The 16,380-nt window shown below is 42.0% G+C and overlaps 1 protein-coding gene across 37 annotated transcripts in view; it reads left to right on the top strand.

The window, feature by feature from the left end:
- Nucleotides 1–16,380, top strand: part of DOCK9 (dedicator of cytokinesis 9) — a 296,457-nt gene that overhangs the window by 196,193 nt on the left and 83,884 nt on the right. For all 37 annotated transcript variants that reach the window (XM_017503545.2, XM_017503546.2, XM_017503543.2 and 34 more), the window contains exons 16-27: nucleotides 2,619–2,698; nucleotides 2,782–2,969; nucleotides 3,111–3,176; nucleotides 4,409–4,501; nucleotides 5,197–5,320; nucleotides 5,941–6,062; nucleotides 7,132–7,218; nucleotides 7,883–7,972; nucleotides 8,631–8,746; nucleotides 9,015–9,084; nucleotides 10,269–10,394; nucleotides 10,984–11,055. In XM_017503545.2, the coding sequence (XP_017359034.1) occupies nucleotides 2,619–2,698; nucleotides 2,782–2,969; nucleotides 3,111–3,176; nucleotides 4,409–4,501; nucleotides 5,197–5,320; nucleotides 5,941–6,062; nucleotides 7,132–7,218; nucleotides 7,883–7,972; nucleotides 8,631–8,746; nucleotides 9,015–9,084; nucleotides 10,269–10,394; nucleotides 10,984–11,055 (1,234 nt within the window). The remainder of the gene's footprint in view (nucleotides 1–2,618; nucleotides 2,699–2,781; nucleotides 2,970–3,110; nucleotides 3,177–4,408; nucleotides 4,502–5,196; nucleotides 5,321–5,940; nucleotides 6,063–7,131; nucleotides 7,219–7,882; nucleotides 7,973–8,630; nucleotides 8,747–9,014; nucleotides 9,085–10,268; nucleotides 10,395–10,983; nucleotides 11,056–16,380) is intronic.

Below are 16,380 nucleotides of genomic sequence, written 5' to 3'. Positions count from 1 at the left end.
AGCAGATACAGCTTTGTAGGTGCCTCTACGATTTTGTGGCATGCACTGTTTTGTGATATGTTGCGGTGTTGAATTGCTCCAGTGAAGAGGTGAGCAAGGCACTGTATGTCAAGAAAGTCGATCCCTTCAAAACCCCTGTTCTGAAGGTTGATGCTTGTGAAGAGCTCTGTGTGAAGCTGAGATTGGCTCCCACAAGATATTATCACAGGAGTGCCCAGTGCTTGGGAGATGGTAGAAAGCTCTCAGGAAATGACTGACCCTTGAGGGAAGGCTGCCGCCCCTCCTTCCGTAAAGCAGCTCACACCGCAGGCACAGGGACAAACTGCAGGGGAGTGCTCAGTTGTACCCAGAGAGCTCTTGGCCAGAAATCTTTACAACAGAAGGCAGAATATGTCAAAGGTCATTGACTTGCCTTCCTGACCATTACCTCTCTCAGGAGCTGTTCATTTAAACTCAGGTGTAAACAGAAGACAGTGGAAATGAGAGGCAGGAACCCTGGGAGAAAGAGATTTAGCTGCTTAGAAGCTGGCAATGGGCCACGATGGATCTTCTCAACATCGTCTCTAGCCCCAAGGATGCAGGAATTTAGAAATTTTAGGGAAGTACTAATTCAGGTGAAAAATATTCCCGGTTGTTCTGAGGAGTGACATGTGAGGCTGCTTAATAGACAATAGTCATGTCCAAGGAATCTGCAAAATAGGAGGTAGGAACTTTTCAAAAATGGGAACAAAACCAAATGTGGAATCTGCCAGTCCCTGTGCTTGATCCTTGGCAATGTTCTAAAGGAAATCATTGAACAGGTGGCTTAGGAAGGACCATGAGGCGGCATTCTGTTTTCTAGGATTAAGTCACGTCCTGTTGAACTAGTCATCCTAACCTCATTTCTTCTCTCTTTGTAACTGGGCCGCTAGGTTGGTGTAGAGGAGTGCAAAGCCTTCAGCAGAATGTATTTACCATGTGTGGGTGCCGTGGTAGCCCGTGAACTAGTCAGAGAAGTGCTGCACATGTGAGTGGGCAGTTGTTCAGCTGCTGGAGAAACCAGATGCTAGGGAGGGTGATTAATGAGCTAGTGTCAGTCTGGAAATGGGTCCCCGGAGACTTGGGAAGGAGCCTGTTCTTGGCAATATTCTGTGCAGTATCTTTATCAATGACTTTTATGAGACTATAACATGCTGATTAAATATTTTTATGACATAAAGCTATTAGGAATATACCAGTAGATGTTAGAATCTGGATTTAGGAGATAAACTAGAAATAGCTCAAACATAATACAATGAAATGTCAGCAAGACAAAAATTAAATTCTTTTCTGAGGTCCAAAAATACAATTGTATAAATATAGGACAAAGAAATAGGCATGTGAATAAAGATGTAGGGATTTTAGATGACTGTAAATTTCCTGTGAGTCACTAGGAAGGTATGGCTACCTAAAAGTAATAGCTCTGGGGCTGTGTTAGTAGACAGGTATATTGTTGAAAACCAGACAGGGTCTGTGCACCCAGCTGTGCACCCATACTGGACAGATTTGCGCAGTTCCGGGTACCGTAATATAAATGGCATGTTCTTCTGGGAGAGAAATAACACTGGGGCAGAGTGCAAAAGTGCTGAGAATAGAGGGCTTCAGAATGTGTGGTATAGGTGGTTGAAAGATAGAGGAACATCACTAGACCCCTTGGTGAGTAGAAGTTTCAGGGAGGTGAATTTCGCCATGCTATGAGGAAGAGCAGACTGGTGTCAAAACCGCTGGGTCAGAAGTCTCATTGTCACCAGGAAGGGTGCAGCAGTAGCAGTACTTGTCAGGAATGTCACAAGGGACTCCTATATTGGATTGAGTCAGACCAAATATTAATACAACAATTTCAGTGAGCTTCGATTCTGTACCCAGCATTTTGCTGGACACTGGAGCCTAAGATAATTTCTAGTTCTGAATGGTGATTGTATTTTTCATTATTTTTTATTTCAATAGGTTTTTGGAGAACAGGTGGTGTTTGCTTACATGCATAAGCTCTTTAGTGGTATTTTCTGAGATTTTGGTGCACCCATCACCTGAGCAGTGTACACTGTACCCAAGGTGTGGTCTTTATCCCTCACCCCCTCCCACCCTTTCCCCCAAGTCCATTGTATCATTCTTAAGCCTTTGCATCCTCATAGCTTAGCTTCCCCAAATGGTGGTGATCTCAGTGAGCCAATTACTTATGGTGAGGCTGGAGTGGTTCGGGAACACTTGAGCTGTAACTGTTGCTGATATTCTTTATCTAGACCTACGCTGTGCAGCGCGGCAGCCACTAGCCACGTGTGGCTGTTCAACACTTGAAATACAGGATGTATGAATTGGGATGTGCTCTCAGTATAAAACCTGTAATACACATCTGGTTTTAAGACTTAGAGTGCACATTTTTATACTGATTAAATACTGAAATAATATTTTGGATCTATTGGGTTGAAGTGTTTTATTAAAACTAATGTTATCAGTTCCTGTTTACTGTTTTTCATGAGGCTGCTAGAATGTTTAAAATTGTCTTTATGGCTTGCTTTATGTTTCTCTCGGAAGTACTGCTCTAGAGTATAGGTTTTAGAGTTAACTTATAAATGTGTGAATTTCTCTTCTTTTGCTTGCAGACCTGAGAAGATGGCTAAACTCCCAGTGATTTTAGGCAATCTTGACATTACAATTGATAATGTTTCCTCAGACTTCCCTAGTAAGTGTCAGTTCCACATAATAGACAGAATTTTTGTTAGTTTGGTTTTTACTTCAGTTTGAATATTTTGAATATCTTTTCAGATTATGTGAATTCATCATACATCCCCACAAAACAATTTGAAACCTGCAGTAAAACTCCCATCACGTTTGAAGTGGAGGAATTTGTGCCCTGCATACCAAAACACACTCAGCCTTACACCATCTATACCAATCACCTTTACGTTTATCCTAAGTACTTGAAATACGACAGTCAGAAGTCTTTTGCCAAGGTGAGTGTGAAGACGGAGGTTTCATTCCTGATGTCAAACTCTCCCTTTACATTTGGTTTCTCATGTTCTTTTATAAATATTTACATAGCCTGATTTTCTGTTGTTTTTTTCTTATTCTGTTTTGTTTACCTGTTGCTGCAGGCTAGAAATATTGCAATTTGCATTGAATTCAAAGACTCAGATGAGGAAGACTCTCAGCCCCTTAAGGTTTGTTTTTTATAATGTATGTTCACCTACATATTCTGATTTTTCCATTTCAAAATGCACTTTCATGATACTGTACAAATCAAACAATTTAGCACATTTTAATTGACACAAATAAAAAATATATGACGTTACAATGTATGAACATATATGCTGAATCTTATCGCATATGGAATATTTAGGTTCCTGCTCCTAATTGACTGTTTTCTCTTTAAGGATGAAAGTTTCTTATACACACTTAATTCAGCAAACACTTACTGTGCACCTACTATGTGTCAGGTGCTCATGCTGTGGGCACTAAGAATTATGATAAGAATAATGTTGATAATAGAAATACTAACTGATAAACAATCAATGATCTTATTAAATGCTTACTCTAGTATAGTAATTATCATAGCAGTAGATTATAGGTTATGTTTATTGAAAGCTGTTGGTACTCCAGGCACTGCTCTAGTGAGAACCTTTTGGTTCTTATAATAGTCTTTTAAGTATTATTATTATACATGTTTTTTAGGTGAGGGGACTAGTGCAGAATTTAATTGCCTAAAGTAAAACATTAGTGGAAATAAGATTCAAACTCAGGGGTTCTGGCTCCAAAACTCAAATTGTTTTACTGTGACTATGTTAAAGTGACTTCCTAAGAGGAGAAGGAGACAAAGATCCGAAGAAAAAGAAAATTATATATATATATATATATATATATATATATATATATATATAAAATATATATAATATAATGTCTGTCCTCAAGAAATTCAGTTTAGTGGGAAAAACAGTCGTGGAGAAAAAGATCTTGGTGCACAGATGGTATGAAATGGATTTTTGGACAAAACTGAAAATTAATACAGAAAAATGCTGAGGGGACACATGGAAGGGGTTGACAATTTCTTGAAGCATGCTTGAGCGTTTTCTTGGTGCACGCAGAAAACACAGGTTAGTTGAACAGAAGAACTGCATAAGAAAAGGGATAGAAATGTGAAAGTGAACAGTGAGCAGGCCATCATCCAGGGCTGTGACATGGACGGGCAGGAAGGGGAGCAGGCAGGTGGGCTTCAAGGCAAGCTGGAAGTTGGGCAGGACCCAGCAGTATGGGGCTCACAGGCCTGGGGTCCATTGAAGATGGCGACGTTAAGTCTATGCTGTAGGAATGCCTCCTCCTTTACAATATATCTGAGTTTAATTTCTAACTCCATTAATCGAACCCTGATATTTCCCTTTGGTAACTCTTATTTTAGTGCATTTATGGCAGACCTGGCGGGCCAGTGTTCACAAGAAGCGCCTTTGCTGCAGTTTTACACCATCACCAAAACCCAGAATTTTATGATGAGGTAAATGATGTTTTCAAGGGAACACCCAATTTGACCAATTTTAAGGGAAACTTTCATGTATGTGCCTGCAAAATTCAGGAGAAGCTGCATATTCTACTGAAATTACAGAGATAGAACTGAATGTTGAAGTATTTCTTTTATATATATTTTTCTGATTGTAAAAGTAACATTTTCATTATTAAAAAATAGAAAACTTAGGAAATGCAGATAATACAGAAAAGAAAAAGTCATAATCCCACTGTCACTACAATTAATATTCTGGTATATTTCCTTACAAATTCATGCTTTAGTTACATTTGTTGGACCTGAGAATCTTTCTTTCTTATAATTGGATTTGATTACGTAAAATTATAATGTAATTCATTGAAACTACTGTATGCATCTTATTTTGCAATGTTTTATCCTGATTCTTCATAATGCCTTGGCTGTGGTAACTTAGCGTAGTAGTTACTGTCATGTGTTTTCCAATTCTTCCTAGAAAGACCATCAACTCTCTTCCTGTTTCTGAGTGGTGAATTCAGGATTCATTTCTTGCTTGGCACAATTTATAGTTTCAGTATCTTTGAGTGCAAATGTTAATATCTGCTTGGAGAACAAATGCATGTTTGTGAGTTGGGTAACACATAATGTCTCTGCTTCCACTGAGAATTTCTGTGTTTTTATAATATTCGGTTTTTATTTTGTCTTCCTTCCAGATTAAAATAGAGTTGCCCACTCAGCTGCATGAGAAGCACCACCTGTTGCTCACATTCTTCCATGTCAGCTGTGACAACTCAAGTAAAGGAAGCACGAAGAAGAGGGATGTCGTTGAAACCCAAGGTTGGGGGGGTGGTTCATCATTCCTTTGATTTTAAATCATTGAAACATTAGGTTCTTAAATTGTATTAGGATTCTGAATTGACATCTTTTTGTGAAGGGATTTTTAGATGGATTTTATAGGTAATGGATACGTAGCATGTCTGGATTGCATATGTAATTTTTTTTTTTTTTTTTTTTTTTTTTTGAGCACAAGCTGTCCTCCCACCTCAGCCTCCAAATCGCTGGGACTATAGGCACGCACCACGACCCCCCTCCTCGGCTAATTTTTTTATTTTGTTGTAGAGACGGGGTTTCGCCATATTGCCCAGGCTGGTCTCGAACTCGCGAGCTCAAGCGATCTGCCCACCTCGGCCTCCCAAAGTGCTGGGATTACAGGTGTGAGCCACCATGCCCAGCCTGCATATGTAAATTTTTATAAAAGAAGATTGTAGAATTCTAACCCCAAAGAGGCCTAAGTACATTGTAGACAACGTTCTGCAGAGATTACATTTAGGTCCTTTTAAATGTCTTACTCTGATTGATATGAACAGTTGTTAAAAATCAGACGGTATTGCACTAGCTTTCTTTCGTAAGCTTTCATACACTCACAGTGTTTTGTTGTTGCTCTTTGTTTTCAACAGTTGGCTACTCCTGGCTTCCCCTCCTGAAAGATGGAAGGGTGGTGACGAGTGAACAGCACATCCCGGTCTCAGCGAACCTTCCTGCAGGCTACCTTGGCTACCAGGAGCTTGGGATGGGCAGGGTATGTCACATTTTAAGGTCGGTTCATCCCAATTCCTTCAGAAAACATTAAAGAACAGCTAAAACAACAATCACACACAAAAAAGCACACAGTATTTTTGCTGTTCCACTGTTTTGATTTTAAGTTATTCATTTTCCATTAAACTTCAGCCTTAGAAGACAATGCTGTTCACAGTTATTAGAATGTCTCAATTACTGTTTGGCATTTTGTAAGCTCTGAACTAGCAGTGCCTCAGCAGAGAAATAGAGAGCTGGAGATTTGGGATAAGGTCTGTCTCTGCCAACTGGCCATGCTCAAATAAAGATGAGTTCTTAGGGTCATGCAAACTGTTAGGAATTTTCCTCCAGCTTAAAGTAAGTCAAGTATGCCAAATCTCTCACCCATGTGGTTGCACATTCTGAAACCTTTCTGATTCACGAAAACCTAATTTTCTCCAGATTTCTTCAGTTGGTTTGTTGGCTTTGCCTTCTTTTTAACCGTCGTACATTTTATAGACTGCAGCTTTATAACATGCTTAAATAAAGGCTCTTCTTTTTATGTTTGTCTGCATTTAAATAATGCCAAATTTGCATTTATATTATAGACAAATGGTTAAATTTTCCCAAAGAGGGATAAATTGTATAACTGAGCATGACAGAAAAATGGAGCTTTAAAAGTTGAAATTAACGTGACCAGATGATTGACCCTTTGCCTGTGCCAGGCCTGCATATTGTCCTGTTTGCTTTATCTGGCACTTTTTACCATCTTCTTTAAAATCCTGAGCTCAAGTTGGGTTCAGATACTAGTATAATAGGATTCTTTCCCTCTCAAATGAACAATAACTCACATAGCTGCAAAGAAACAGAAAAGATAACTTAGAAAATCCAGTAAGAAAAGCATTGTACTTAGGGGGAGGAAAGTGGGCAGAAATGTGTATCAGCTGCATTCCTGCTGTGGGCCCAGCACAGTTGCCAAGTCACTAAAGTTCTCTGGGCCCTCTTTCAGTCCCTCATCAGTACCCTCGTTGATAATCATGTTAGAGCCAAAATAACTAATCTGTTGGCATACTGTTTCCTCCATATTTTTTTAGCATTACGGTCCGGAAATTAAATGGGTAGATGGAGGCAAGCCACTGCTGAAAATTTCCACTCATCTGGTTTCTACAGTGTATACTCAGGTATGTGCTCCTTCATCAAAATTAGCAGTGGCTGCTCTGTGACTAAGTTTGCACCATTTTGCAAGAAAGAAAAAAAAAATCCTAGTATGTTATATTACTATATTTTTACTCTATACGTCTTTTTCTAAAGAAAGTACAACTGAGGTGCTCATATATATTCATATATATGACTATGACAAGTACCATTTTTTAACAGATTTCCTCTTTTGTTGGAGGAAATTCTTGATGTTATCTTTACATGATCAATTTTATAGTCTTTAAAAAATAGGATGAGGCCAGGCGTGGTGGCTCACACCTGTAATCCTAGCACTTTGGGAGGCCAAAGTGGGCGGATCACTTGAGGCCAGGGGTTCAAGACCAGCCTGACCAACATGGCAAACCTTGTCTCTACAAAAATACAAAAATTAGCCAGGCGTGGTGATTTGTGCCTGTAGTCCCAGCTACTTAGGAGGCTGAGGTGGGGGGATTGCAGGAGGCTAGGAGGTCAAAGCTGCAGTGAGCCACAGTCCTGCCACTGTACCCCAGACAGGGCGACAGAGCAAGACCCTGTCTCAAAAAATAAATACATACATAAATAAAAAAGCATGCCACAGGAAACAAATGCTTCTATTTCCACAGCGTATATATTAATAGACTTTCTTCTTCTCTTTTTCTGCTCCTTCAGGATCAGCATTTACATAATTTTTTCCAGTACTGTCAGAAAACCGAATCTGGAGCCCAAGCCTTAGGAAACGAACTTGTAAAGTACCTTAAGGTATCACATGGCTTTCTTAGTATCCCCTTTTAAATGAGTTTGGAGTAGTTTGGGTTTTCTCTTTGGTGGTAAGTTGTGTTCTCACCCCTTAGAAGCTACTGTAAGGAAGCTCTTACCTGGATGTCTCACATCAGTAGCTTCTATGTCGTTTAGATAGTGGCTAGAAGTGGACCTAGAAATGGCACTACTCCTGCCTGTGTCCTAGTCCCATGTATTCTTTGCCCAAGGCAGGATCTCTAAAACATAATGTTTCTCATGCGTGGAAAACCCCTCATTTGACGCAGACCTCCCTGGGTACCGAGCACAATGACAGCCGCCCAGCGTCTCTCTGACCCTGCTTCCTCCATCCCGGCTCCCTCTGACTCCTGTCCCCTTCTGCCTTCCTCTTCTGGTTAATGGCCCTTTGTGATTCCATGGGCCCACTGGATAATCCCTGTCATAAGGCCTGACTAGCAGCCTTACCTCCCCTGGGCCATGTGACGTATTCACTGGTACTGAGGACTAAGACACAAATGCCTCTGGGGCCATTCTGCCCACCACAGCCTTCCCTTTGTTTTAGAGGGAATTCTTCCATCCTTATTTGGAACAGAGTGGAAATTACTTTGGGCTGGTTTCCTTTTAGAAGGATAACATGAACTATGCCATTCTGTGTCCGCAGAGTCTGCACGCAATGGAAGGCCACGTGATGATCGCCTTCTTGCCCACCATCCTAAACCAGCTGTTCCGAGTCCTCACCCGAGCCACCCAGGAGGAAGTCGCAGTTAACGTGACTCGGTAAGGGAGGCGGATGGATGGATGCTCGTCCTCTCTTCCAGTCTGTCCGCATCTGGAGCACACTCATGCATAGGCGGGATGCTACTATGTGCTGAACATTATATTTAAGAAATATCTTTGGTCCCATATGTAAGGACCCCATCTAATTCCTTGTCTTCGTGTTGCCTAAGTTCCAATAGCATCATCATTGTTCTACTACTGCTGTGATAATAATGAAATGTTTCCATTTTTACATATTCGTTGCTTTATTCACTCCGGTGGTGTGTAGGGTCATTATTCATGTGGTTGCCCAGTGCCATGAGGAAGGATTGGAGAGCCACTTGAGATCATATGTTAAGGTATGTAAGACACTGTTCTGATCACTTACATCTGTGGCTCTCCAGTTTTCCTTCTAAGGACTTATTTTTTCACAATCCTGGTTATTTTGGGATGTACTTGTAACTTACGCCTTCTCTTCGATTCCTCATAGCCAACACTTGTACCTGAACAGGGAGGCACGAAGGGGGGCAGCTATTTATTCATTTACTTAATTCCATTCTTTCAGTTATATTTTTTAATGGGTTTTCCAAATAATATGACTCAATGTGGAAGTTTAAAGAAGACTTTTAAGTTGTTCTTGGCTAGGCCTCTGGTAAAGGTAGCTATCTTCATTTTTCTTTTTTTCATCTAAAATTTCCAGCACAGCTACTTCTCCCAGATAGGAAGGTTAGCTCTGGCTACAGTTGAATTAGAAGACTCCCTGGGGCCAGGCGCGGTGGCTCAAGCCTGTAATCCCAGCACTTTGGGAGGCCGAGGCGGGTGGATCACGAGGTCAAGAGATCGAGACCATCCTGGTCAACATGGTGAAACCCCGTCTCTACTAAAAATACAAAAAATTAGCTGGGCATGGTGGCGCGTGCCTGTAATCCCAGCTACTCAGGAGGCTGAGGCAGGAGAATTGCCTGAACCCGGGAGACGGAGGTTGCGGTGAGTCGAGATCGTGCCATTGCATTCCAGCCTGGGTAACAAGAGCGAAACTCCGTCTCAAAAAAAAAAAAAGAAGAAGACTCCCTGGGACAGTGAGAGATGTTGTTAGGATAAACATCAACAAGTTATTTATTTATATTCAACATCCAGTGAGTAGAGTGGCAGTTACTATTCTAAACAGTTGCACATATTCTGTTTAGTATTAGATACCTTTGTAAATTACAACTACGTGATAATTTAAAAAGTAAAGTTCTGATCCTTTAGGGTATCAATCACCCATTGTTGTGCCCCACATTCCTTGAAGCCCCTGGCACAGGTGGAGTTACAGGCTGGCTGGTCACTGATCTGACCGGGTTGGATGACTCATATTTTCCTGAAGGCATCCTGGACTCCTTTTCGTCACATGACTCATCCTTCCCATCTTTGTATCCATACCTTCCTCTCCCACAACTGAGACTGTATCTCAGTCCCTGATCTCCATTCTTCGGAGCCTCTTAAGCTTTCAGCCCATCTTGGAGAATAAGTGCATTAAAGTCTCTTTCCCCTTTCTTCAAAGTATGCGTATAAGGCTGAGCCGTATGTTGCCTCTGAATACAAGACAGTGCATGAAGAACTGACCAAATCCATGACCACGATTCTCAAGCCTTCCGCCGATTTTCTCACCAGCAACAAACTACTCAAGGTATGTCAGGAGAGTCAGTGTGGCTCTTCGGTATTGAAACTGATTAACAGGAATTCACTCCACAGGCTGATCACACCCTTTCTGAGTGCTCTTAGAGACAATCACCACCCCCTAAAAAGTGGTAGCAGAGTTTGTTCTCTGATACCAACTTTTCTAATTGTGTCTTGAGAGAAGAGCTGCAAAGCAACACTGTGTTCAGAGCTTCATTGGCTCTTGAGGATTAATAGTCATTAGATTCAAATCAGTGAAGGTCGCTGACTTAGAGATGCTAAAGACAGGTGTCACCAAGCAGAGGTCAGTGACGAGGAAAGACTACACCCGTAACCCCACATAGCCTCGTGCTGGCTGTGCCACGCTGAGCACAGGTGTCCAGTTTCCCGACAGGATGCAGCTCTTTGCTCCTGGACATGTGCAGGCAGAAGGCGCCTGCCATTCACCTTTCGGCCCTGATCATAATGCACCAAGAGGTGCAGCTGTGTTTTAGGGTCACACCTCCTTTATGTCAATAACATTGCCAGCCTGAGAGAGTTCACGTCTTACCTACCAATTTCTTGTTTTTCTTACTGGGTCCTGTTCTTTTTTCTTTTAGTATTCATGGTTTTTCTTTGATGTACTGATCAAATCCATGGCTCAGCATTTGATAGAGAACTCCAAAGTTAAGGTATGTTACTTCAAGCGGAAGCTTGTGTTCTTAGGAGAAAAGAAATCTCTTTTACTGGTGTGTAGCTATCATTTCTTCACGCTCTCTATGTGCCAGTTACAGGACTAAGTGCTTTGCAAGTAATAAATCGTGTTAGCTTCATAACAACCCTGTGAGGGAAGTACTGTTCTTACTATTTTACAGATGGGGAAACTGAGGCCAGCATGGCTGAGTTACTTGCTCAAGGTCATGCTGCTAGTAAGTGGAGCCACCAGGTTTTGAGTCCAGTCTGGCCCCAGAGGCTGTGTTCCTGAATCACTTGGTTATTAAACCACAGAAAAATACGGCTTTTCCTTTGACTAGCTTAGAAATCTTCAAGTTTGTTGAAATGGAAATTGTAGTTTCAGCATAAATTTAAAGTGTCATTACCCAGCATTTATTGAGTGTATTGACCATTTATCAGGGTCTTAGATGGGAGTGTCTCACCAATTTCATCTTCTTCAAAACCAATCAGTTAGACGCTGAGATTATCCATCTCGTTGGGGCAAATGCGCAGTCTTAAATTTCCTCTCTGCCCCAGCATCCCATTGTGGTGGTGCCTGGATGTGTGTTCCTTTTTGACTGTGGGTCTCCCCTGCTGTTCCCTGGTCCCCACTGGGCTCAGCCCTGAGATGACTGGTCTTGCCTCTGGATTGGTGCCCGTTGAGGTGTGGTTGGCTACCTCAGGCTCTCTCAGGCTCAAGGTAGATAAGTTTCTATAAAGTTCCAATGCAGTAAACAGAAGTGGCAACGTCACTTTCTCACTTTGAAGTTTTCAGGTCTTCTCCAAGATCTGCAGAGTGCTGGAGTTGTCCTAGCGACAGTGAAGTAGTATAGTTGTTTGTGGAGGCAGGGTCCAGTTGAAGTATTATGGAAGGAGCTTGTGTAGGGAGCGGGTGGTGCTAGGCACTGTCTCACAAGGCACACTTGTGCTGCAATCCTCATAGGTAGGAGAGGGATAGGGAGAGGGGGCAGAATCTGGGCCTCCTGCACAAGGGATCTGAGCTCTCCAAGGAAGCCTTGGAAAGCCTGCTAGATTTTGCTGGCAGAAGGTTGATGGTTCAAACCTAAAGCCTTCCTTTTCCTCCTGAACAGCAGACACTGGGGCCTGGCCAGGTGGTTTCTCCTTTTCATTTTCTCCTTCTCTCTCTCTCTTTTGAATCCAGTTTAAAGCTTCTGATTTTAGTGCATAGGGAGATGCCAGATGGAAGTGGGCCCTGCCTTCCACAGAGAAATGCTCCATCTAAATCATGCCAGAGCAGCCTGCCAAGGAAAAATCTAGCAGATTGTCTGCTTGGCAGTACGAAGCTAAGTGTGCGTGCACACACACACACATACACACATGTATACACATCATATAGATATATTACTTTTCTGTTAAAAAATGTTGTCTCAGTGATATGTGGGAGACTGGGAAGGAAGGGGAGGAGATGATGGGGGAGAAAAAGAATATGAATGTGTTTATTACCACTGAACTGTACACGTAAAACTGGTAAAGGTGGTAAATTATATATTTTTTCATGTTCTATACAGAATAAGATTATAGCCTGTATTCGTTGGCTAGGGTTGCCATAATAAAGTACCACAGATTGGGTGGTTTAAACAATAGAAATTCATTTTACAACAATTGAGACGCTGAAAGTCCTAGGGCAAGCTGTGCACATGGTTGGTTTCTTCTGAGGCCTCTCTCCTAGGCTTGTAGATGCTGCCTTCTGTGCGTGTCTGCATCCTGATCTCTTCTTATGAGAGGACACCAGTCATATTGGATTGAGAACCACCCTAATGACCTTACATTATGTTAATCACCTCTTTACAAACCTTGGCCCAAATTGCAGTCATTTTCAGAAGTATTAGGGGTTAGGACTTCAACATATGAATTTGCGGGGGACACAGTTCAGCCCATTACTAAGTACCAGTGGATTTTTTATGATTTTTGGCTCTAGATAAATGTGATCACTTCAAAGGAATGGCAACTTGATTATATTCAAAATATAACCAATTCATTCTGCAACTATTCATTGAGTCCCTACTATGTGCAAGGCATCACAGATTACAAAGTTCAATGCGTCATGGTTTGTGCTCTCAAGGAGTTCAGGTGGGAGGGTGTATAGTTCGCCCAGTGGCTGCCCTACCTCATGATGAGTGCTCTGAAGAGGTAGGCACAGAGCGTGGGGAATCCGGGAAGACTACCTGGAAGAGGCGTCAGTTGCAGTGGGTTCTGATGAGTAAACAAGAGTTGGCTAGGTGAAGAAGGAGAATGAGGACCAGGTGGGGAGAGAGTTGTGTTGGTGAAAGCTAAGGACCCAGCCCCACAGTTCAGGGAATTACATGAACATAAGTCTTTCCTGCCTTACGACTGCAGGGAAGACCACGTGAGTGATGGTCAAGGAGGCAATGAACACTCCCAGGAACACTCACAAGAAGGATATTCAAAATCAAGCGCCAATGACATCTTTCTGATTGATGGCATTGTTAGAAAATAAATAAAGGAATTTACTTGCATGTGTTTGTTCTCAAGATGCCAGATTAAACCGTAGCACCTTAAGGGTGGTAATGACCCGAAAAGTGTCTTCTGGTCCAACTCCTCCCCTACCTCACAGAGGCAGAGACAGAGGCGGAGACTGTGAAGTGACCTGCCCAGGGTCACACGACTGAGCAGAGCCAAGAACTTATGGCTGAGTCCTAGTGGCCTCCCCTAGGGTGCTGCTGTTTCCAGTCTTACAACGTGATTCATCAACACCTCTGCTCTAGGAAAGGGTTTGTTTTTGGAACTTAACACAAACCACTCAAAAAAAAAAAAAAGTGCTTAAGAGGAAACACTGGCATCCCAAAGGAGAAAGCTTAACTATAACATAATTTACTATAAAAAGAGATTCACAAACAACCGCTTACCACCTTGGAGGGCTCAACATTTTCACTTTTAGAGCACTCCCCTCTGGCTTCTGCCTCCCTGGCCCTGCAGACACCCTGCTGTTCTTTCCCCTAATCACACGTTATTGAGCTGAGAACTCCTCTAACATTTTCTTAAAGCCTTCATTCAGTTAGGTGTAATGAGTTCCTTAAAGCCTTCATTCTCTTAGGAGTAATGAGTTTCATGTTTGAATTAGTTGTTTTTGTGTTTGTCTTACTTACATCTGAAGAAATTTATGTCCTAATCCCTTGTTTTAGTCTTCTGAATTTACCAATAGTCACCATTCCTATACCATTTGTGATTTCCAAAACTTTGATTGCATCCCCTCAGGGGTTTTAATATTTTTAGACTAAAATTATTAATTTATTCTGATGTCTTTCTGACACTGACCTTAATACTTTTTCCGACTGGGGAGTCTTTTCTTTTTTTTTTTTTTTTTTTTTTTTTTTTTTTTTTTTTTTAGAGACAGGGTTTCACTATGTTAGCCAGGCTCGTCTCAAACTCCTAACCTCAGGTGAGCCGCCCACCTCGGTCTTCTAAAGTGCTGGGATTACAGGCGTGACTGGACAGGGGAGTCTTTCTTAAAGTACCATGACGAGGTACACACCAGTGTTGTAGGAACACCTGGGTGCTGGATTCCTAAGAGCTAGATAAGCTTTCAGTGCTGGTTGAAATGTCCTACCCAAGGATATCTGCACACGCTAGTGTGTATTAAGCTGATGCCTTCGTGTCATTCCTGGTGGTAGTGGAGTGAGTCCATTCAATGGATGTTTACATGGAGGCAGCGTTATGCTTACCTCCAGTGCTGCGCTTCTGCTGAAGGTGGAAGTGGCCACCTTCTTGTCCCCAGCCAACCAAACTATGCATTGTTACATTCACTGAGGAAGGGTGTGAATCAGAGCCCCTTCGAACTAGCATCTAAAATAAGTAATTTCCTTACTGCAGCAGATGGACCTGCAAAGTATGGATGGATTGCCTATAGGACCGTGCCAGCCTTTCGTTTCATAGGCGACACGTGCTTGGAAGCTACAAGTGGTATTTGAGAAAAATGTGAAGCAGACATCATGAAGGCCTATGGAGGAGTCCTCTTTCCACCCTGTGCCCCTATGGTCAAAGTTTGTTAGTGTTTCTTTTCCACCATGTATATTTAGCAGCTGTAATTTCAGCAGACTCCTTTTGCATTTCCTTTCCTCCCACACGGAGTGAAGCACATTGCTGGCATTCCACAGGTGTACTGGAAGAAAGGAGGTTGGAAAACCCTGCATAGCATAGGATGAATATATGCCCTTACGTGTTGCTTGTTTACTCTCCGACCATTTTCTAGCTTAATTCAACAAGAAAAGAACTTCTTTTGAAACTGAAAGGAGAGTATGGTTCATATTCTAAATGGACTGTTTGGACTTCCCCTGAACCAAATTTGTAAACACTGTACGTATGTGGCAGGTGGAATGCTAATATGTGTACGTCATACTCGAGTGTTTTGAACAGTTGTTTGTAATGTGCAAAGCATTGAGGAAAAAATGCAAATGGAGTTGAGAGTGAATCCTTAACCTTGGAGCTGACCTAGTCATTGGAGAAAGAAGACATTCAGCTTGGAACATTTAGAGCAGAATGCAGGAATGTGTATATGTGAGCTTTAAGAATCAGAGATTTATGTGGGGACGCAGGTGAATTGTTACCTGAGCCTTGCAGGATACCACAGTCTAGGGATAGGAGAATGAGTATTGGACAGAGGAAATAGCTTATGCCCAGGTAAGGCCACTGGGGCAGAGTTCAGGCTGGCTAGATTGAGATTAGAGGGGAAAGAGTAAAAACCAAGATTAGCTCAGAAACAAAAGTGAGCTTATAGAGAGCTGTGAAGCCAAGCAGCAGACACATTGGTAGAGACCTAGAGAGGTAGAATAGGTTCTGTAGGAGTGGCAAGATGACAGAGAGTGTAAAGGTGAGCAGAGTGGCTTGGAAACATTTATATCAATAAGTCTACCTATCCCCTGAAGTATAAATAGCCTATGGAACAGATTCACCGGACATTTTAAATTTCGATTTATTTATTCTTTTAGCTCTCTAACAGCAATAATATGAAATGACATTTTATGGTGATGCTGATGAAAATATGGCATTGCGGGGTTAAGGTGGGATTGGGGATAAGGATAGAGAGCATGATGAATGGGCAAGGGAGATTATTATTTTTTTTTTTTTTTGAGACGGAGTTTCGCTCTTGTTACCCAGGCTGGAGTGCGATGGAGCGATCTCGGCTCACTGCAACCTCCGTCTCCTGGGTTCAGGCAATTCTCCTGCCTCAGCCTCCTGAGTAGCTGGGATTACAGGCACACACCACCATGCCCAGCTAATTTTTTGTAGTTTTAGTAGAGACGGGGTTTCACCATGTTGACCAG

Source organism: Cebus imitator, unplaced genomic scaffold (genome assembly GCF_001604975.1).
Source record: "Cebus imitator isolate Cc_AM_T3 unplaced genomic scaffold, Cebus_imitator-1.0 Scaffold312, whole genome shotgun sequence".
Classification (NCBI taxonomy): Eukaryota; Metazoa; Chordata; class Mammalia; order Primates; family Cebidae; genus Cebus; species Cebus imitator.
The sequence above is the reverse complement of the archived record's forward strand: the minus strand, read 5'-3'. Positions and strand labels throughout refer to the sequence as shown.